We start from the raw sequence: 21,326 nt of genomic DNA on the forward strand, positions 1-21,326 counted from the left end.
ATTACAATACTACTACTATCTAGACAATGGGAACCTGGTGAGCAGGCTTCAAATCTCAAAAAAGATCTCAAAAACAAGGTGGGTGGGGGGGTTGAATAACTTTATTTAATCAATTCAGTTGTGGCATTCGGATTAGGTAATAAAGACATAGGCCTAATAACACAATGTAGACAGACTTAAGTGAATGTTAGATCTTGTTAGATTTTAGAACAACCTTTCCCGGCTATTCTTTTACTTTACAGTTCACCGTAGTTGAGGCCTATGCTAAGTGCAAGAACATCGTGTCATGGGTGAAGGAGGCCTCTTCAACAATGGTGATCCCTGCCCTTGATCTCAGCATGGATTTGCCCTGGACGCCATCATCATCATCATCATCATCATCATCATCAACTTCCTGCTCCTGGTCTTCAGTCGTAATCAATGTAGCAGATCTGACAGCAGCCTCCATATGCCGCAGTGTCAGATTCAGCCTTGGGCCAAGTCATGGGCCAAGCGAGGTCACTAGCCATAGAACTGGTGCCAGCACACGGAACCCAACTCCCTTCCCCTCCCCACTTTCGTATGTACCCCCTCAGAAGCTTATTTCTTCCCATAATGGTTGAAACCATTATTTTCTTCACTGTGTATAAATAATGACTTCTCTAAAAATGTTTTATTTCCACTGAATACAGATGTAGGATCTTAAGATTGCTACAGCAGGAAAATAATCCTGCAGCAACAGGAAATGTGAATTATTATCTGGATTATAATTAATAGACAGTTTTGTAGGGGTTGATACTTTTTTTGTCAGGGAAAATCAAGTCAGAAATTTCAAAGTGGAAATTACAAAATTCATAAGCCTTTTTAAACAACAAATACACTGCACGTTTTACATGTCCTACATTGCAGGAAGGTTCTCCTGCAATAGGGGGATCAAATGAAGATCCTACATCTGTGTGACTTTAGTTGGATTTTTGATTCATTTGATTCCTTTGCTTCTTTCAAAAAACGTTTTAAACCCGTGTTTGTGTCATAAATGTTTGTTATTGTCATATCTTGTTACCATATTGTTACCATATCTCTGTTGTGGGGCCCTCTTCAGCTCAGAGGAGACTTTGGAAAATGAGGAAGAGGATGACAACCCAAGAAGATATTGTTCCACGTCTGAGGACGGAGATAGAGAGGATTGGGATAGACCCCGCTCAGACCCACTGAGGTCTGTGTTTGGACTGTCTCACAGCTTCATCTTCAGTCAGGTTCACAGAGACTCCCACAGGTCCCTGAGTGAGGTCATACTGCCATCCATCCAGAGGAGACCGAAGAAGATGAGGCCTATTATTCTGTCTGCGGACACCAGGCTGATCATGGCCATTGTGGAGATCATTATCAAACAGATCAATGCCAGACTAGGCCAGCTCGCGCTGAAAGGAGGTGCCAGTCAGGGAGCCGAAGCTCCTTCAATGAGCATCAGCTCAGCGAGCAGTCAGTTTGCTGAACAGATGCTGCGGACAATCACAACCACAATGAATGGCCATACCATGGGACAGATGGTGCTCACTCGGCTGTCTGGAAAGTCCCCTCTGGACATTGAGAGGAGGCTTGAGACCGAGTTAGGACCACTGGCAGGTCAGGTCATTGTTGCAACCATCAGCAGCATCCAGGCGGCGAAGAGCAACGCTCAGACAGGACATGAGGTTCGGGTGTCCTCCCCTTTCACCTACTTCCTGTCAGCGGTGTCAGCCGAGGTGCAGAGTCTGGTGCTCCAGAGATCAGGGACCAGGATGTCAGCCAGACAGTCAGGCAGCGACCACCTGCTGAACCTGTCTCGGGCGAAGATCACCAGGGCCGTCGAGCTGAAAATGGCTGAAATGCACGGCGGATCCCTGTGGAATTGGACCCTGACAGAACAGAATATCCTGCCAAGTCATGACAGAATCACTGCCATGTCCAGTGATTTGGTGGATTTGGTGGTCGATGATACCCTGGAGGCCCTTGGATATCTAGAGAACCAGGCATTATCCGGGCCCCAGACCGCTGGCTCTCTGACAGGGATTGAAGGCCTCGACATTGATGGTGTGGCAAGGGACATGGTCCGGAAAGCTGCACAAAAACTCAAGGCCTCCATGTCTGAGTTTGAGCTGGAGCGGGGATCCAGATCCTCACAGGGCAGCAGTGGTCCCTCGAACCACTCACCTCTGTCTCGCTCCCACTCCGACCTAAGGATGCTGTGTGTCCGGTCAGCAGTGGCAGTCAGAACTGCCCTGCAAGTGATAAAAACAGAGCTTGACAGCAACTCAGAGGAGTTCTTTGATCCGTGCCAGATGGCTGGAAACCTTCTAGCACGTCTAGCGTTGAGTGTCGAGAGCATCGACAATCTGGAGATTGGTGAGATGCTCCAGGGCCGCTCAGCAATCATGGAGCCGGAGGCTATGAGAGAACACCCAGACATATCTTCCACTGCCATCTACCATTCCCTGCTCATTGATTGTCCATTCCCACCATCAGAGAGGGTTCAGGAAACAATTATCCTAAGCCATTCACTCATTGCACAGGATGTGACCACACAGGGAGAAAAGCAGCGTCCTGCTGACCTCCAGACCGACAGCCTAACGGCAGAATACCTTGCCAAGGCACAACAGGTAGTGACTCAGGTCATAAGAGATGCTTCTTTGACCGAGGACATCCTGTCAGCCCACGTTTCCTCAAGGAACATTGCTGATGCCTCAACTAGCATTCTTGAGTCCCTTCTAGTGGACTTAAACGAGGCAATTGAGGTGAGTAGGGCAAGGGGGAGCAAGTTCTGGGAACAGGTCCAGTTATCCTCCCAGAAACTTTACAGCACAGCTATGGACAACCTGGAGAGTTTGTACACTGGTTGCCACCTAACCAACGAGCGAGACCACCAGGATACCCATGTAACCGCTGACAAAATCCAGGACATGGAAGTGTCTACCAACAATGACCTCAAAGACCCAACAGTTGCAGTCAGCCAGGAGTCAGTCAGACGCAGCGCCAAGAAGATCCTCACAAAGGTTCTGAATGTGATCAAGGCCGGAGTAGCTGGCTCAGAGCACTCATCTATGGGCGAGCAGATGGCCGAAAAGTGTCAACTGGCCACGGAGATGTTGGACTCCATTCTGAACAGACTAGAAGATGATGAGCCTGATGTGGGTGAAGAGGATCATCTTCATGTGATGTCGATCCGTGATGTCTACCAGGATGTCTCATCTAAAACCTCTCAGGTTTGTATGGTGGGGAGTAGCCAGGCGATGGACCCGCTGACCGATGATGTGTCTGCCGCGACCTCTGTGCATGGTAAGTGAAATGAACACTTTTCATCTATTTTATTTTGTAGTATGCACTAAATTTGATTAACTCCTGTCATATAGGATTCACTCATTTTGAGCTTAATAATTTTATTGCAATTGTGTTCATTGGATTTTTAAGATTGTGTATTATTGTAAAATATACAAAACATAATCCTGAGCTTAATTATTTTATCTCTTTTGCCCCCAGATATTGTGCACAGGTCAGAGAGATGTCTCTCTCAGGCCACAAGTACCCACAGGTCCGGCACTAGCCAGGCCTCCAGTGACTTTGTTGTTGAGTACATGTCTGTGCTCCATTCCAACCACCCTGACACTGCATTGCCTGTGAGGTGCACTTCTACAGCTGTTGCCGATACAGAGACTCACCACGTCCCTTCTGCCAGAGTGAAGAAGAAGAGCCAGGGCCGGAGGTTCAGTTGCTGCCCAAAGTTGCCAACGGTCAGGATCAAGGTATGGAGATGCATGTTTGGGGGTTTACCCTTCATTACGGCTGGAATAGAATCCAAAGCTAATGGGGTCAGAGTGAGACATTGTGGGGTGTCTAATGGAAGGATGAATTTACCCGGCAACAGGTGTTCAAGAGCAGAGTGGAACCAGAGAGCCACCTCCCTCAAAAAGAGCTGCCTTCGCAGCGTTTCAGCACCTCTCGAGTTGCGCTGGGTAAGCGACACACAATGATGATCCTTTTCTTTTAATGCATTGCCAAGATGTGGCCAGTGGTCAGAGTGAATGCAGCTTTACTGAGTTTAATGCTGAGTTTTATTCAACTCTGGTCCCATAATGTTTTCTCTGATCAAGGCCACTGAGTTTGACAAGCTGCCAGGCAAACATTGTAGCAACTCTTACATTTCCCAAGGTCAAAATCCTTGATGCTGTCATTTTGATGTATTACCGTCTGGTTGGTTTAGACTGTGGTCGGAGAGAATGAAAGTACATTTGCCATGTTCAATTCTAATCCTGCAATGTTCTCTTATCACAGATGATGATCATGTTGTCCCATTCATTCCCCAACTTGAGGACGACCTGCCACCAGCACCTGCACAGGAGTCCTGTAAACGTCCCCTGTTGGTCAGGGTGTTCCGGGCCATTTCCAGAGCCATCTCGAAACCATTCAAGGGCTGTGCTTTTTGCAAGAAGAATTAGGAAAGGGTTAGCCATCAACATCTAATAAACATCATTGTGTCTGCAGTCAAATTTAATAGACTCTCTTGACATGGATATTTGAGTAGACACTTATCCAAAGCAACTAGGGTTAAGTGCCTTGCTCAAGGGCACCTCAACAGATTTTTCATTTAGCCAGCTTGGAGATTCAAACCAGTGCCCTTTGGGTTATTGACCCAACACTCTTAACCACGAGGCTACCTGCCATCGCATTGGTTCTACCATATTGCTTATTCTTTTTTGATTCCTTCCTATCTGCAAACACTGAAGTGATAAGGAGTTGGCCCAACTGAACATTTCACACCAGATTTGCATGTTCCATTTACCGTGTTAAGAACATGATTTCAATATTTGTAATATACTTGCAAACTGAGAAGGTATTTCAAACTAGCTTTGTTTGTATTGACCTTGGTGAAAATGTGTTTAAATGACATTGAAACACAATATTAATACAAAGAGTGGCTTTTTCAACACATTTAGATGCATATATTTCCAGTGGGGGAAGGGGTGTGGTTTGTGGCCCATCATATTCTATACAGCTCTTCGGGAGAGGTTGCCAAGGTCAAAGTGGAGCTATTATAATCCTGCTGATCATACAGTCTTTGTAATGAAGAAGGGTCCATTAATAGGGGCTAGGGTCAGCCTGAGAGGTATCTGTTGGTTGGAGGCCAAGGGTGGGCTTGAAAATGGGTCATTGACAGTTGCTATTTAGAGCTTCTGCGTTCCCTTGCTCCTTCCGTCAATGTATATAATCCCTCTGTCTCTCTTGCACCCCTTTGATAGTTTGATTTATGATCACCTCTCTAAACCTGTAGTATTTTTACATAATAATGATCTTATCTATGGCCTATAGATGGAGGGGTACCAGGAGAGAAATGTAAGAGAATAGAGATTTGTGCATGTGAAAATGTAGGAAAGTTCCCATTCCCAATACTGTATATGAAGATGATCTTTTTCCATTATGCATGACTGTTAAGCATTTTCTATGCATAGTCTTTTATCTTTATTTTGTATCATTTGTATATGTCTCTTGCCTGTTTTTCACATACTTTCACATATACCCAATGATTACACTGATATGTACACTCTCAAAGAAGACATCAATAAATAAAGATTTATGAAATAGTTAGGAGCATTAAATTCAAAATAGATTTCCCCAAAACTTTGCATCAATAACAAATGCAAAATCTGAAGATCATTTTACAAGCCATGCACAACAGGGCGCAAGTATCTTTGCCAGAACGTTTGTGTGCAAAGAGAGAAAAAATAAACAATTTATTCCGAGTTCAGGGGTCAAGAAAACGGAAACACGTGATAGGGAATTTTGCGCGCAGCCTGCGCCCAACCGCTGATTAATAAAACATGTACACTGTTGGCGCGTTGCGTGGGCCATGAGTTCTTCTCTGTGCACATACTTTGCAAATTTGTGAAATAGTGCAGCCGCACGTTCCCTTTTCTCACAACTAACACAGCGTTGCAGCAACCCCATGTGGAAAACATTTGGGTGTATGAGGCATGTTAATTGTAAAAGACTAGCTAGCACATTTATGAGTCTACTGAATCTGGTTAAATTCTAGCGTGTCCTGAGACAACTTACAATTCGTTTCATATGCTAAGGTTTAAACGATAAACATGGACAAAGTCGGTAAACACTCTAGAAAGGGGAGAGAGGCGACGAAGAGAGTCTCTGAACCAGAGCCTGACTACGACGAGGAAGTGCTAAAAAGACACAAAAACGCTCAGGCAGTGACTGCTTTGGGCGAAGAAGATGCATCTGTAAAACTTCTAGAAGATCTTGTTTTTGGTGCTGAAGATGATCTTGTGGAAAAGCTGGTGGAGGTATGAATGCATTAGTTACATATGGGGTATTCATTACGCCGATTCTGTAGCAAAACGTTTCGTCTATTACAAAACGTTTTGCAACAACTCCAAACGCTCTTCAACGTGACGTAATATCTGTTGCGTTTTAAACGGAGTTTAAAGTTAATAGTAGTTAATTTTACGGTTGCCATTCCAATCCGAAAACTCATTCCATACAGAATGATGCTGCCTGCCAGATGCTCAGTCGATTATGTCGGCACATTGTCAGCATGGCATAGAGATAAATCCATTATTGATTGATAGTTAGTTACAACCAGGTAATAGACAAATAATCTCCAGTGACATATCCCTCTGTCACATCGTTTACTTTTAGTTTCATTGCAGTCCGTTTTTAGCAAATCAATTTCTTGTCAACAGGACAGAGAGGATGGAGGTGCCACACTTCTGGATGATGACGATTCCAGCGATTCCGATGTAGAGAATGAAGCACGGCTGAAGGTTCAGCCAACAAGGACAGCAGTATGGGAGGATGAGGATGATGATCTGGAGGAAGAGTTAGTACCTGGGACTGCAGCAATGTCTTATTGTCTCTTTTCAGCATTGATGTCATGTACAATGCTTCACACTTCATGTAGTTGTAGTCATGTAACCCTAATGTCAATTACATGGATATGTGAATCAAACATGGCTTGTATGGGCAGTTACTAGTGATGTGCATCTTTCCCTTTTGAAGACGAATCTATACGTATCTAGATACATGGGTATGATATAGAAACCAGTGCTTGACCTGGACTGAAATCGGTTCCGGTACTCATTTTGGGTGCCGGTACTGTTGAAATTTAGGTGCAGGAGCTCCCACAATACTTTTGAGCTAATATTCTATATGATGAAGAGGAGCTCAAGCAGTAGAACATTTGAGGTGCTGGTACTCAGCTCCAGTGAGCTCCTAGCCAAGTCAAGCACTGACGGGAATGATACGTTTTTGTTTGTAACGATTTGGTTTGATGAGAGGAACGAATCGATACGATTTGGTTTGATGTGATAATATTCGATGCTACAACATTTGTTACATAAACACATTCATTTTCCATTCTAAATTCAAATCTGCTGCTGATGGAGCTCACGGGCTGGGCCTCTCTGAGCTGAACCTGTTTGAGCTGATGTGTGTGTAAATGTCTATGGTGTGTGTGTAGTCACTTGAGCTGAGCCATAAGGGAGACTAGTGAGCATCTACCACTCCACTATTAGATTTGTGTAGACCGCTTGACAGAAATGGTAGCAGAAGGTGAATGTTGAACTTTTGTTAAGCCTCGATCACACCAACAGAGGGTCATTGTGCAAAATGGTAAGCAGCATCATCTGGATGTGTGCAACCAAAGCTCAACATTCACCTTCTGGTGTACCAAAATGCAATGACGCTATTGGTGTGATCGAGGCGTTATTAGTCAGCGTGCGAAGCAACGCTCAATTTTAGTAGGCTACCGATATTCCCTGGGGTTGTTCAACATGCAAAATTACTTGTAGATCCTTTTAAAAATATATATTTTTTATTTTACCAGGCAAGTCAGTTAAGAACAAATTCTTATTTTCAATGACAGCCTAGGAACAGTGGGTTAACTGCCTGTTCAGGGGCAGAACGATTTGTACCTTGTCAGCTCGGGGATTTGAACTTGCAACCTTCCGGTTACTAGTCCAACGCTCTAACCACTAGGCTACCTGCCGCCCCATAAATAAACAATTTTACCTTTATTTAACCAGGTAGGCCAGTTGAGAACAAGTTCTCATTTGGCGACCTGGTCAAGATGAAGCAAAGCAGTGTGACAAACAACAACACAGAGTTACACATAAACAAACAGAGTCAATAACACAATAGAAAAATCTATGTACAGTGTATGCAAATGTAGTAAGATTAGGGAGGTAAGGCAATAAATAGGCCATAGTGGCGAAATAGTTACAATTTAGCATTAACACTGGAGTGATAGATGTGCAGATGATGATGTGCAAGTAGAGATATTGGGGTGCAAAAATAAATAAATAACAATATGGGGATGAGGTAATTGGGTGGGCTATTTACAGATGGGCTGTGTACAGGTGCAGTGATCGGTAAGCCGCTCTGACAGCTGATGCTTAAAGTTAGAAAGGGACATATAAGCTTCCAGCTTCAGTGATTTTTTTTTTATTGCAATTGGTTCCAGTCATTGGCAGCAGAGAACTGGAAGGAAAGGCGGCCAAAGGAGGTGTTGGCTTTGGGGATGACCAGTGAAATATACCTGCTGGGGCATGTGCTACGGGTGGGTGTTGCTATGGTGACCAGTGAGCTGAGATAAGGCGGGGCTTTACCTAGCAAAGACTTATAGATGACCAGGAGCCAGTGGGTTTGGTGACGAATATGTAGTGAGGGCCAGCCAACGAGGGCATATAGGTCGCAGTTGTGGGGCTTTGGTGACAAAATGGATGGCACTGTGATAGACTACATCCAATGTTCTGAGTAGAGTGTTGGAGGCTATTTTGTAAATGACATTGCCGAAGTCAAGGATCGGTAGGATAGTCAGTTTTTCGAGGGTATATTTGACAGCATGAGTGAAGGAGATATGTTGCGAAACAGGAAACCTATTCTTGATTTTATTTTGGATTGGAGATGCCATTCTAAGTCAAAACCGTCCAGAGTAGTGATGCTAGTTGGGCGGGTGGGTGCGGGCAGCAATCGGTTGAAGAGCCTGCATTTAGTTTTACTGGTATTTAAGAGCACTTGGAGGCCACGGAAGGAGTGTTGTATGGCATTGAAACGCATTTTGAGGTTTGTTAATAGAGCCCAAAATCCCCCTCCCGGGTGGCGCAGTGATTAAGGGCGCTGTACTGGAGCGCCAACTGTGCCACCAGAGACTCTGGGTTCGCGCCCGGGCTCTGTCGTAACTGGCCGCGACCGGGAGGTCCGTGGGGCGACGCACAATTGGCCTAGCGTCGTCCGGGTTAGGGAGGGTTCAGGCGGTAGGGAAATCCTTGTCTCATCGCGCACCAGCGACTCCTGTGGCGGTCCGGGCGCAGTGCGCGCTAACCAAGGTTGCCAGGTGCACGGTGTTTCCTCCGACACATTGTTGCGGCTGGCTTCCGGGTTGTATGGCGCTGTGTTAAGAAGCAGTGTGGCTTGGTTGGGTTGTGTATCGGAGGACGCATGACTTTCAACCTTCGTCTGTCCCGAGCCCGTACGGGAGTTGTAGCGATGAGACAAGATAGTAGCTACTAAACCATTGGATACCACGAAAAAGGGGGTAAAATAAAAAAAATAAAAAAGTGTCCAAAATCAGTGACTGTCAACGCAGTTACATGCTTAGTTTGACAATGAAGGAGAGGAAGCATCGGTTTTCACAACAGATCAGAGGTATTTTCGGGAAGGTAGAAAGAAAGTAACATGAGCAAAACCTTTTTTTTTTTAGTGAACTGACGATTCATTACGTTTGAGACGATTTTCTGACCGATGCGTGGTACATTTAGATCGATCTTAAACATTGGAACCAGGGACCCGATGGGTTTCGGTGAACCATTACATCCTAGTTACGTCACTGTTTTTTATTAATCCATTCATGATATTTCCCTCCTGTTTCCTAGAGTGGACATGACACACCGGTTCCGTAGAGACCTGGCCAAGAGTGACGCGGAGGCCAAGATGTCCAAACAGAAGTTACAGCAGAGGATGAAAGAACAGTAAGTGGATGTTAGTAACACAGCCATGGAGTAAATACCGTTGGGATCTTGTGGTTCAAGCTCTTACTTCCAACTCGTTTTTGCCAGGTTCCAAAAAGCAATGGGTGGAATGCCGTCCTGGGCAGAGACAAAATTAAAGAAAAAGAATAAGAAAAAAGGTAAACTCCCACATTTTGGTTGTAAACAACTTCATGATCCATGTAGTATGTTATGAGAGATGCCTCTCACTTATGATTACCTACTATATAATGGTGATATAGTGTATACGGCAGGGTTCCCCAACTGAGTGCGGGCTGAATTTTGGTGATTTTTATTTGGCCCTCCAAGTTTTCTGAAGTACATTTTTTAAACATTTTTGGACATAAAAGACTAAAAACACCAACAAATGATTTTGATTTTAATTTTGCATATCTGTTCCAAAGTATTCCCACGCATAATAGAGAGATACACACTGAGTCTACAAAACATTATGAACACCTGCTCTTTTCATGATATATACGGTTTGAAATTATTGTTTTAATACAATTGTATATATGTTTGGGCTTCTTGTGGACAATTTGCAATTTACAAATTATTTGTAATTATGTTCTGACCATCGGCTCAAGAAAAAAATCGGCATGCGGCTGAATCTAGTTTGAGTCCTGGTATAAAGTATACATTTGTCTTTTCAATAAAATATGTCTATTTTCCAAAAACTAAAGATGACTCTGATGATGAAGATGGAGACGACCTGATGAGGAAGACGGGCAACTTTGTGGGCACATCCGACAGCCTTCCCAAAGGAATCATACGGGTGAGTTCTACATTTGAGGTTAAGTTAGAGTAAAACAACCAGGTCTCTCTCTGACTGCAAATGAGGACTCTAAACCAGAGTAGTTTAGAGGTTTGGGAGTTACAAAACCAGTACGTTTTCCAGTATTAGATCATGTGGTTTTGTTTACATGTGATGCTAGTCCATTTATTCTGGATGTATTTAACTCTCTTGCAGATGAAGAAGTGCCTACATGCCAACAACGACCGGCCGTCTCAGGACAGGCTGACCACGGTGCAGTTCCACCCCTCTGCCCAGGTTGTCATGACAGCAGGGCTCGACCAGTCCATCTCTCTGTTCCAGGTATTCATTTTACTCATCAGCTGCAGTCTTCTCTCAGGTATTCTTGTGGCAGTCATCATGAGACATGGTATAGGGAACTGCATCCTTAATAATATCCTCCAGACCTTTTTTTGACCATATAAACTATAAGCAAAAAATATATACAAACTCAATGGACCAGCAATCATCCTTACGGATTATTTATTTCTTATGGTTATTTAGTGAATCTGTGACACTAACATACAAGTTTGTACTAATACCATCCACCTCACTCTAAATGTCCCTCCTTCCTCTCCAGGTTGATGGGAAGACCAACCCTAAGATTCAGAGTATTCACCTGGAGAGGTTCCCGGTGCACAAGGCCCAGTTCAGCGTGAACGGGGAGCAGGTGGTGGCCACCAGTTTCAGGAACAAGCTGTTCTACATCTACGACATGATGGAGGGCAAGGTCATCCCTGTCCACACTGTCAGAGGTGAGGAGGAGGAAGCCATGGGGAGTCACTAGAACCCCAAGGCTGTTCGGTAGTAGTCTAACCAGTTGGCTGTTAGGTAGTGACAGCCTTTTATTACTAGGCTTGGGCGGTATCGAGATTGTCAAACCTCCATATTGATATCCGGTAAAGACTGGCACTGAACACAAACCCCGCTGAGCCTTTGTAAACCGAAGGTTAGCAATGCTAACAAGTACATGTAAAATCTCAGTGAAAACATTTTATACAGTCTCTGATCCAAATTATTTGCAGGACAGACATCCCAACTCAGTTATACAAATAACAAGAAATGCTACTCACAGTTTGCTGCATACACAAAACAAATATTAAACGGCAAGGCTCTTGATCCAGGAGGGGATTCTCTGCTGTTACCAAGAGAAGCTTATTTTTCTGCAAGAAGCTATATATCTACTGTAAGTTAGCAAACCATATGCACAACTGCAGAGTATTTATCACATTTTAGACCGTTAACTTAATAGTTATAAGATATCTTTGAATGGCATTTAATGGCGCCGGATATATATTATATTTGAGATCATTCGAAATAGCCACCCTTTGCCTTGATGACAGCTTTGCATACTCTTGGCATTCTCTCAACCAGCTTCGTGAGGTAGTCACCTGGAATGCATTTCAGTTAACAGGTGTGCCTTGTTAATTTGTGGAATTTTTTCCCTTAATGCGTTTGAGCCAGTCAGTTGTGTTGTGACATGGTAAGGGTTGTATACAGAAGATAGCCCTATTTGGTGAAAGACCAAGTCCATATTATGGCAAGAACAGCTAGAATAATCAAAGAGAAATGACAGTCCATCATTACTTTAAGACATGAAGGTCAGTCAATCCAGAAAATGTCAAGAACTTCCAGTTTCTTGAAGTGCAATCGCAAAAACCATCAAGCGCTATGATGAAACTGGCTCTCATGAGGACCGCCACAGGAAAGGAAGACCCAGAGTTACCTCTGCTGCAGAGGATAAGTTCATTAGTTACCAGCCTCAGAAATTGCAGCCCAAATAAAGGCTTCACAGAGTTCAAGTAACAGACACATCTCAACATCAACTGTTCAGAGGAGACTGCATGAATCAGGCCTTCATGGTCGAATTGCTGCAAAGAAACCACTACTAAAGGACTCCAATAATAAGAAGAGACTTGCTTGGGCCAAGAAACACGAGCAATAGACTTTAGACCGGAGGAAAGCAAAATTTTAGATTATTGGTTCCAACTGCCGTGTCTTTGTGAGTCACAGAGTAGGTGAACGGATGATGTCTGCATGTGTGGTTCCCACTGTGAAGCATGGAGGAGGATGCGTGGGGGTGCTTTGCTGGTGACACTGTCTGTGATTTATTTAGAATTCAAGGCATACTTAACCAGCATGGCTACCAAAGCATTCTGCAGCGACACGCCATCCCATCTGTTTTGGGCTTAGTGGGACTATCATTTGTTTTGTAATAGGACAATGACCCAGGACAATGACACCTTCAGGCTGTGTAAGGGTTATTTAACCAAGAAGGAGAGTGATGGAGTGCTGCATCAGATGACCTGGCCTCCACTATCACCCAACCTCAACCCAATTTAGATGGTTTGGAAAAGCATTCCAGGTGAAGCTGGTTGATAGAATACCAAGAGTGTGCAAAGCTGTCATCAAGGCAAAGGGTGGCAACTTTGAAGAATCTAAGACATATTTTGATTTGTTTTAACACTTTTTGGTTCCTATATAATTCCATATGTTATTTCATACTTTTGATGTCTTCTCTATTATTCTACTATGTGGAAAATAGTATAAATAAAGAAAAGCCCTTGAATGAGTAGGTGTGTCCAGATTCTTCCGATGACATTGAGGAGTGCGCCACATCAGTCACTGGCTTCATCAATAAGTGCATTGATGACATCGTCCACACATTAACCGTATATACATACCTCAACCAGAAGCCATGGATTACAGGCAACATCCAGACTGCGCTAAAGGGTAGAGCTGTCCATTTCAAGGAGCAGGACGCTTATAAGAAATCCTGCTATGCCCGTCAACTAACCATCAAACAGGCAAAGCAGGACTAAGATCGAGTCTTACTACACCGGCTCTGACGGATGTGGCAGGTCTTGCAAACTATTACAGACTACAAAAGGAAGCACAGCCACGAGGTACCCAGTGACATGAGCGAACCAGATTAGCTAAATGACTTCTATGTGCGCTTCGAGGCAAGCAACACTGAAACATGCATGAGAGCACCAGCTGTTCCGGACGACTATGATATCACGCTCTCCGTAGCCGGTGTGAGTTAAGACCTTTTTAAATCAACATTCACAGGGCCAGACGGATTACTAGGATGTGTACTGCAAGCTTGCGCTGACCAACTGGCAAGTGTCTGTACTGACATTTTCAACTTGTGCATGACCGAGTGTCACGCCTTGGTCATTGTATTTTGTGTTTTTGTCATATGTTAGGGTAGGCCAGGGTGTGACATGGGTTTATATGTTATGTTTCGTATTGGGGTTTGTATTATTTGGGATTGCGGCTGATTAGGGGTGTGGTATAGGCTTGGCTGCCTGAGGCGATTCTCAATTAGAGTCAGGTGCTTTCGTTGTCTCTGATTGGGAACCGTATTTAGGCAGCCTGAGTTTCGCTTGGTATTGCGTGGGTGTTTGTTCCTGTCTCTGTGTAGTTCACCAGATAGGCTGTATTTAGGTTTCACGTTCTGTTTGTTGTTTTCATTAGTATGAGTTATTTCATGTACCACATTTTCTTTCATTAAAGTAACATGAGTAACCAACACGCTGCATTTCGGTCCGACTCTCTTTCCACAAACGAAGAACGCCGTTACACCGAGTCTGTAATACCAACATGTTTCAAGTAGACCACCATAGCCCTTGTGTCCAGGAACACTAAATTAACCTGCCTAAATTACTACAGGGAAAGGCTGGTCATGGCTCACATCAACACCATTATCCCGGAAACACTAGACCCACTCCAATTTGCATACCGCCCCAAGCTCTGGATAAGAGCGTCTGCTAAATGACTTAAATGTAAATGTAAATCTACAGATGATGCAATCTCTGTTGCACTCCTCACTGCCCTTTCACACCTGGACAAAAGGAACGTGAGAATGCTAGTCATTGACCACAGCTCAGCGTTCCACACGATAGTGCCCTCAAAGCTCATCACTAAGCTAAGGACCCTGGGACTTAACATCTCCCTCTGCAACTGGATACTGGACTTCCTGACGGGCCGCCCCGAGGTGGTAAGGGTAGGTAACAACACATCTGCCACACTGTTCCTCAACACGGGGGCCCGTCAGGGATGTGTGCTCAGTCCCCTCATGTACTCCCTGTTCACCCATGACTGCATGGCCAAGCACGACTCCAACACCATGTGTTTGCAAACGACACAATAGTAGTAGGCCTGATCCCCAACAACGATGAGACAGGCTATAGGGAGGAGGTCAGAAACCTGGCAGCGTGATACCACGATAAAACCTTCGCCCTCAATGTGATCAAGACAAAGGAGATGATCGTGGACTACAGGAAAAGGAGGGCCGAGCACACCCCCATTATCATCGACGGGGCTGTAGTGGAGCAGGTTGAGAGCTTCAAGCTCCTTGGCGTCCACATCACCAACAAACTGTCATCGTCCAAACACACCAAGACCATCGTGAAGAGGGCACGACAAAACCGCAGGAGACTGGAAAGATTTGGCATTGGTCCTCAGATCCTCAAAGTTCTACATCATCCACATCATCGAGAACATCCTGACTGGTTGCATCACCGCCTGGTATAGCAACTGCGTCAGCCTCCGATCGCAAGGCATTACAGAGGGTAGTGCGTAGTACAGCCCAGTACCTTACTGGAGCCAAGCTTCCTGCCATCCAGGACCTCACCTGGGAGCATGAGCAGCAGTGTGCGGCATTTTCCTTTCTGTTTTCCATGAGTTTTGCCTACAACTCCAGCACCTGTGGAAAGTACCTGGATGTGCGTATGTTCTTCAGCTTTTGTACATATTACCTCAATTACCTCGACTAACCTGTGCCCCCACATGTGTTATATAGCCTTGTTACTGTTATTTTATCGTTCCTCTTTAAAAAAAAAATTGTTTTGTATTTTTACCTGTTTATTTTAGTCAATACTTTCTTAACACTTCATTTTTCTTAACTGCATTGTTGGTTATGGGCTTGTAAGGAAGTATTTCACTGTAAGTTCTACATCTGTTGTATTCGGCGCATGTGACAAATAACATTTGGTTTGATATGTAGCTGGCAAACATTTAGTTGTGTAACTAGAGGAAAGGGGGATACCTAGTCAGTTCTACAACTGGATGTATTAAACTGAAATGTCTCTTAACACATTTAACCCAACCACTGAGTCAGAGAGGTGCTGGGTGCTGCCTTAATCGACATCCACGTCAACGCCGCTCGGGGAACAGTGGGTTAACTGCCTCGCTCAGGGGCAGAACGGCAGATTTTTGCCTTGTTAGCTCGGGAATTCAATCCAGCAACCTTTCGTTTACTGGCCCAACTCTCCTACCCGCCAGGCTACCTGCCGCCCCTAGATCACCTGGCACGTGGTGCAAAACATTGAGTGATTCACAAGGCTCCAGTCTCTAGTCGTTGTGTGCTTGTAAACCAAACACCATGTGACTGGGAACTACTGGTAAGCTTCATAATAAAATATTATGTGACCGGTGAAATTAAGAATAGGAACTGCTTTATCTCGTAACGTATTGCACAAATTGACTGCAGTTATTTACTTAAAAAGTACCTACAAATATTCCAATGTATAAAAATGAAGGTTTCAACTGTGTTGACCGTATTGAAAACCATCCCATGGCTATTTCCAAATACCCTGTTTTACGGTATACCGCCCAAGCCTAGTTATTACTGCGCAAGTTATTGTGTTCTGTGATTGGTTTGAAGATAAAATCGCTGTATAATCTCAGCCAGGCTGTGTTCTTTTTTTTTTACATGGGTAGTGGGTAAGTGCCTGGTTGTGTGATTGAGTGCAGTAACAATTATGATTGCCCCCCAGGTCTGAGGGAACAGAGGGTGAAAGAGTTTGAAGTCTCCCCTGATGGAGAATCCCTCCTTCTCACTGGCACCTCCGGATACCTCCACGTGTTAACAATGAAGGTAAGTGATTGTAGATGGCAAATACCTGGTATACCACACATCCAAAATGGATCAAAATGTAAGACTCCATTTTGGATCAGGGGCATACATGTATTGCATAAATGTCTGTATTTTCTCACTGTTTTTATTATTGTTTTTTTCAGACAAAGGAGGTAGTGAAAAGCATGAAGATCAACGGAAACATTGTGGGAGTGGCTTTTTCCCACGACGGCAGCAAAGTCTTCACCAATTCTGGTGGGTTTTTACCCTGGTCTAAGACACACAGCCACAGCCCAACACCCCAATCACATCCTAAAGCTTTTTTTAGATTTTAGTTAACGCTTCAAAATGTGACTTTTTGGGCGACCTGACCAAATTAACATAGAAATGTGAGTTATACATCTGTCATTCTCTTTGAAATCAATTCTAAGACGCTGTAGACTTGTTTTATGTGTGCCATTTCTATGCTTCACATTCTCAAGTTAGATTTAGTGTCTTTTTACTTTTAGCTTTGTTCACCAGCTTCAAACAATATTTTTGTTTATGGGACATATATTTAACTGGTACAATGATTCTCTACACCAGTGGTCCTAGTTGGTCACCAAACATTTCTGTAAAAAAAAAACAACGATTAATCCTCATGTTCCTATTTTTGTATTTGTTTCATGCTGTTGGTGGTAGGTGCACTTGATTCAGCAGCCCTAGCACTGGGAAGGCAAAGTGTTCCCATTTTGAAAAATACCCAGAGAGCAAATCAAGTGCAACTTCAGGCCTACCGCTGGCCAATCATATAGCTCAGATCACTGTGTATGCACAGTTTCCTCAAGCCAAAGACTGTAAAAAGAAGCCTCGAGCTGTTTTTAATAGGTTAATATTTCATTTTTTGTCATGTTTAAAATATATATAAACAAATCTGAGCGGTAGATCTTGGCTTTGAATTTTGACTAAGGAAGTGACCACTGCCCTGGTGACCACTGCTTGTTTTGTCACAAACTGAAATTAGGCGAACTACTAGCATTTTAGCAGAAAGGAAATGGTGGAGCGATTTCTGCATATTGCACCTTTTTTTAAAAAGCTGTACATGGGTACCTGTATGTACCAAACTTTGTTTTGATGTTGCAGAGGAGGGTGAGGTGTACATATGGGACATGAGGAGCAGTAAATGCCTGAACAGGTTCACAGATGATGGCTGTGTGAGTGGGACCTCCATGGCTGCATCCAAGAATGGACAGTATCTGGCCTGCGGGTGAGTCAGCCATTTTGTTTTTAGCATTTTCCATGTCTTTTTGTGATACGAGGTTGTTGGTGTGTATCATTATTCATTTATTAATTATTAATTCATCCGTTTCCTTGCTGATGTGTTTCAGCAGCGATGGTCCCTGTCGTTTTGTGATCAAGCCATTGCAATGTTTGTATTGTCCTGTTTGTCTTGCTTCAGATGTCTTTTTGTTGTTGTTTTTATGCATGATTTTGCCACAAAACCTTAAGGATAATTGGGTCGTTCCACCAATTAGGTGGCTTTTTAAGAAGTGTAACAAATATTAACATTATGTCATAAAGAGCACGTTCAACTTAATAAAAATAAAAAACATAGTATCCCACTTTAAGCGATTTAAATAAAACATTTGCCTATTATGTGCCAAATAAAGGAACAGGGTTGACGATTTCATCTTTAATCAGCTGTACATTTCCTCGTGACAGGGAGAATGGAATCTTGTTTTGTGCAACAGGGAGTGTTAATTAAATGCAAGCTTCACACAAAAAAAATGTAGTGAAAACATTTCTAGCCTGTCTGTCCATGGGTAACAGGGTTGACATGTCATGCTCGACCCGCTCAGTTTTCCACCACAAAACACCAGAAAATAGCCAAAAAGAGTAGAACCAGCTCACCCGATTTTACTCTGATTTGACTATTCGATGTTCTGTTTTTCAGGATGAAAACTATTCTAAAAGGAATAGTTTCACGAATTCAAGTAAACATGGTTGATCTTAAAAATGAAGGAAACATGTAAATGAATCACATTAAATAAATTATCTTCAGAAATGACTTTGTCAAAGCAACAAAATAACTAGGGCTGTACAATGATGGTGAAAGAAACTTGGAGAAAGGTTGGGGTTAAGTGAGTTCAAATCTGACTAAAGGTGGACACATGGTTGACGGAGGGACATGTCAAAATGCTGATTTATTGAATTCTCCATGTGGTCTACATTTTAAAGGGCACTTCATTTAACATAACAGGCTTTTAAATTGTAGTATTTGTGCACATTTTATACTTAAAATTTCAACGGGATGCAAAAGGCACCCATTTCATGGAATAACCCAATTATATTTTTTTCGTATAGATATAGCTGTAGCACACAAGTTCACATTTTTCTACCATTTCTATTATCTCAGGTCAGCGGCAGGTGTGGTGAACGTGTACTCGCAGGAGGAGTGTATGCGGCAGAACAACCCCAAGCCTCTGAAGGCCATCATGAACCTGGTGACGTCTGCCACCTCTCTCCGCTTCAATCCCACCTCCGAGATCCTGGCCATTGCCTCCAGGGCTGACGACGAGGCTGCCCGATTGGTCAGTCTCTCTCTCTCTCACACACCTAATGTTGTCTTTGTCATCATAACAGCTACACCTGGTCTCTTGTAAATACGAGGTTTTATTGCAGCATGACTTGGATAGTAATAAAGAACTAACACCATGTCTCTCTTTCACTGTCATCAAGTCTCTCCAAGTGCCATATGTCTACCCTTCTCATTTCAGGTTCATATCCCCAGCTTCACGGTGTTCTCCAACTTCCCCATGTTCCAGAGGAAAACCATATACAGGGCCCACCGCCTGGACTTCTCCCCAAACAGCGGCTTCTTCTCTCTGGCCAACAACAAGGGCCATGCCCCTCTCTTCAGGTAAGTCTTGTTTTTTGTTTTTTCAGACAGCAGAAAATAAAAAACATCAACACTATGGGTGACTTGATACAAGTAAATATGTTGGAATAATAATTTGGTTTATTTTCAGGTTGTTGCATTACAAAGACTTTTGATGAAGAGCATCACAAGCAGGCTCGTAATCAACATCAAGACACCAAGCTCCCTCAATACAACTACCATTGTCTTCAAGAAGACATTTTACAATGAAAAGGACTTCAATTGTGAACTCGGTTATGGTCATTTCATCTATGAAAGTGTCACAGCAAGATACCATGTCTTTTATCCTGTTTTTTTTCCCTTCAAATTTGAGTGATTACATTTTTTAAGTGTTCAGTTTTCAAAATGCTTGTCCTGTGTATTTCTTTCTGTCTACTTTAGGGTTTGACAAATGTTTGTATAATGGATAATGTACAACTTCATTTCCTTGATACTTGGCCATTAGTATAGTTTCTTCTGTTCCAAGATATCTCTGAGAACAATAACATTATAGATTGGCTAGTATAGAAAGGCCATTAGTATAGTTTCTTCTGTTCCTAGATATTTCGGAGAACAATAACATTATAGATTGACTAGTATAGAAAGGCTGTCAAACATGTATGCACTAAAGCCCCGTTAGTCTACTCCATGTTGACCTGAAAATCTGTTGCTTCCAGCCACAATAATGGATTAGAATTCACTGTGACTTCCATTTTGACCAAAGCGCTCCTCCAAATCTGATGGTGTTTGAAGACAATCATTTTCACACAACTTTGGATTAAATACTTAGAATGTTCAGTGCCTTCAGAAAGTATTCATACCCCTTGACTTATTCCGCATTTTGTTATTACAGCCTAAATTCTAAATGGATTAAATATGTTTTGCAAATGTATTAAATTAAATGCAGCAATATCTCATTTACATAAGTAATTGCGCTCGGGTGCAATTTTATCAGCAGACCAATAAAGCGAAGCCAATATAAACCCTTACTTTGCATTCATGCTCCCAGTATGGCTCATAGAACAGTTTGCTTGATGGTGCCATTCGCACTGAAATTGACTGCTTTATTATTTTTTTTACTGCACTAAAGGGACCTCCCTGCTGAGCCACAGCATTGAGAGAAACACACACCTACAGACTCCAGATGAATCACAGTAACACCATGTGTTACATGCATTAGATCCTCCTTTAGGACGTCAGTCAGGGTAGGCAGCATTCCAACACCTACATTTCTCCTCATTAGTAAAAGATGAAGCACTGTGTCCTCCCTAAGGCGTCGTAGTCATTTGTATCTGCATTCAGACAAGTAATTTCTCTTCCCCTCGTGTTTCAGTGCATCTTTATCACATTTATTGTTTTGGTCTGTCCTGAGGTGCTCCTGTAATATAATAGGCTGGAGAAATGTCTTTATGATAAATGAACCTTAACACCAAACAAACAAGAGTTTTCCCCTGTAGTTCCCCTAATGCAGAAAACAACAGAAACTATTAACAGGTGGGAAGTGCAGAAACAAATAATGAGCCTCATCAGCATTTTACTTAGTTTTAGTTCTCATGTGGGTGTCTTGAGAGTCGGAAATAAATATATTTGCCCTGCAGACCAGACATAGAAAAATAGCTGCAGTTGTGAAATTAATGGTAATTTGTGTAAATATAGGTTTAGAATCTGTGTTTTGTCCTATCTATTCTCTGGTCTGTTTGACTAATTTACAGATTTGCGATTTCAGCAGCAGGTTGCAGCTGTGTAGTTGGTGAACCTCTCAAA

The 21,326-nt window shown here is 43.1% G+C and overlaps 2 protein-coding genes across 3 annotated transcripts; both read left to right on the top strand.

Annotated features, from left to right (window-relative positions):
- Positions 1 to 907: 907 nt before the first annotated feature.
- Positions 908 to 5,871, top strand: LOC115110199 (uncharacterized). The gene is made up of 4 exons (XM_029635643.2): positions 908 to 3,294; positions 3,496 to 3,758; positions 3,881 to 3,968; positions 4,288 to 5,871. The coding sequence occupies exons 1-4, from the start codon at positions 1,305 to 1,307 to the stop codon at positions 4,449 to 4,451; spliced, it is 2,505 nt and encodes an 834-aa protein (XP_029491503.2). The 5' UTR covers positions 908 to 1,304; the 3' UTR covers positions 4,452 to 5,871.
- A 76-nt stretch (positions 5,872 to 5,947) lies between these two features.
- LOC115110207 (U3 small nucleolar RNA-associated protein 18 homolog) lies at positions 5,948 to 20,551 on the top strand. Of its 2 annotated transcripts, XR_010460402.1 has the most exons (14): positions 5,948 to 6,308; positions 6,708 to 6,844; positions 9,897 to 9,992; positions 10,080 to 10,150; positions 10,694 to 10,785; positions 10,981 to 11,106; positions 11,384 to 11,558; positions 16,587 to 16,687; positions 16,831 to 16,921; positions 17,789 to 17,912; positions 19,062 to 19,236; positions 19,423 to 19,565; positions 19,675 to 20,094; positions 20,169 to 20,551. XR_010460402.1 is itself a non-coding variant. In XM_029635657.2 (13 exons), the coding sequence occupies exons 1-13, from the start codon at positions 6,102 to 6,104 to the stop codon at positions 19,697 to 19,699; spliced, it is 1,563 nt and encodes a 520-aa protein (XP_029491517.2). In that variant the 5' UTR covers positions 5,948 to 6,101; the 3' UTR covers positions 19,700 to 20,551. The 2 variants fall into 2 exon arrangements, 1 of the variants encoding a protein (XP_029491517.2); XM_029635657.2 differs by having other exon boundaries at positions 19,675 to 20,551.
- Positions 20,552 to 21,326: the final 775 nt, after the last annotated feature.

This window comes from Oncorhynchus nerka, linkage group LG21 (genome assembly GCF_034236695.1).
Source record: "Oncorhynchus nerka isolate Pitt River linkage group LG21, Oner_Uvic_2.0, whole genome shotgun sequence".
NCBI classification, from domain to species: Eukaryota; Metazoa; Chordata; class Actinopteri; order Salmoniformes; family Salmonidae; genus Oncorhynchus; species Oncorhynchus nerka.

Excerpts from the sequence above, each read along its gene's own strand:
- LOC115110199 (XM_029635643.2), top strand. The coding sequence starts at position 1,305 with ATGAGGCCTATTATTCTGTCTGCGGACACCAGGCTGATCATGGCCATT. Across the intron at positions 3,759-3,880 it reads TGCCAACGGTCAGGATCAAG|GTGTTCAAGAGCAGAGTGGA; the intron begins GTATGGAGATGC and ends ACCCGGCAACAG. Across the intron at positions 3,969-4,287 it reads CACCTCTCGAGTTGCGCTGG|ATGATGATCATGTTGTCCCA; the intron begins GTAAGCGACACA and ends CTCTTATCACAG.
- LOC115110207 (XM_029635657.2), top strand. The coding sequence starts at position 6,102 with ATGGACAAAGTCGGTAAACACTCTAGAAAGGGGAGAGAGGCGACGAAG. Across the intron at positions 11,559-16,586 it reads CCCTGTCCACACTGTCAGAG|GTCTGAGGGAACAGAGGGTG; the intron begins GTGAGGAGGAGG and ends ATTGCCCCCCAG. Across the intron at positions 16,688-16,830 it reads TCCACGTGTTAACAATGAAG|ACAAAGGAGGTAGTGAAAAG; the intron begins GTAAGTGATTGT and ends TGTTTTTTTCAG.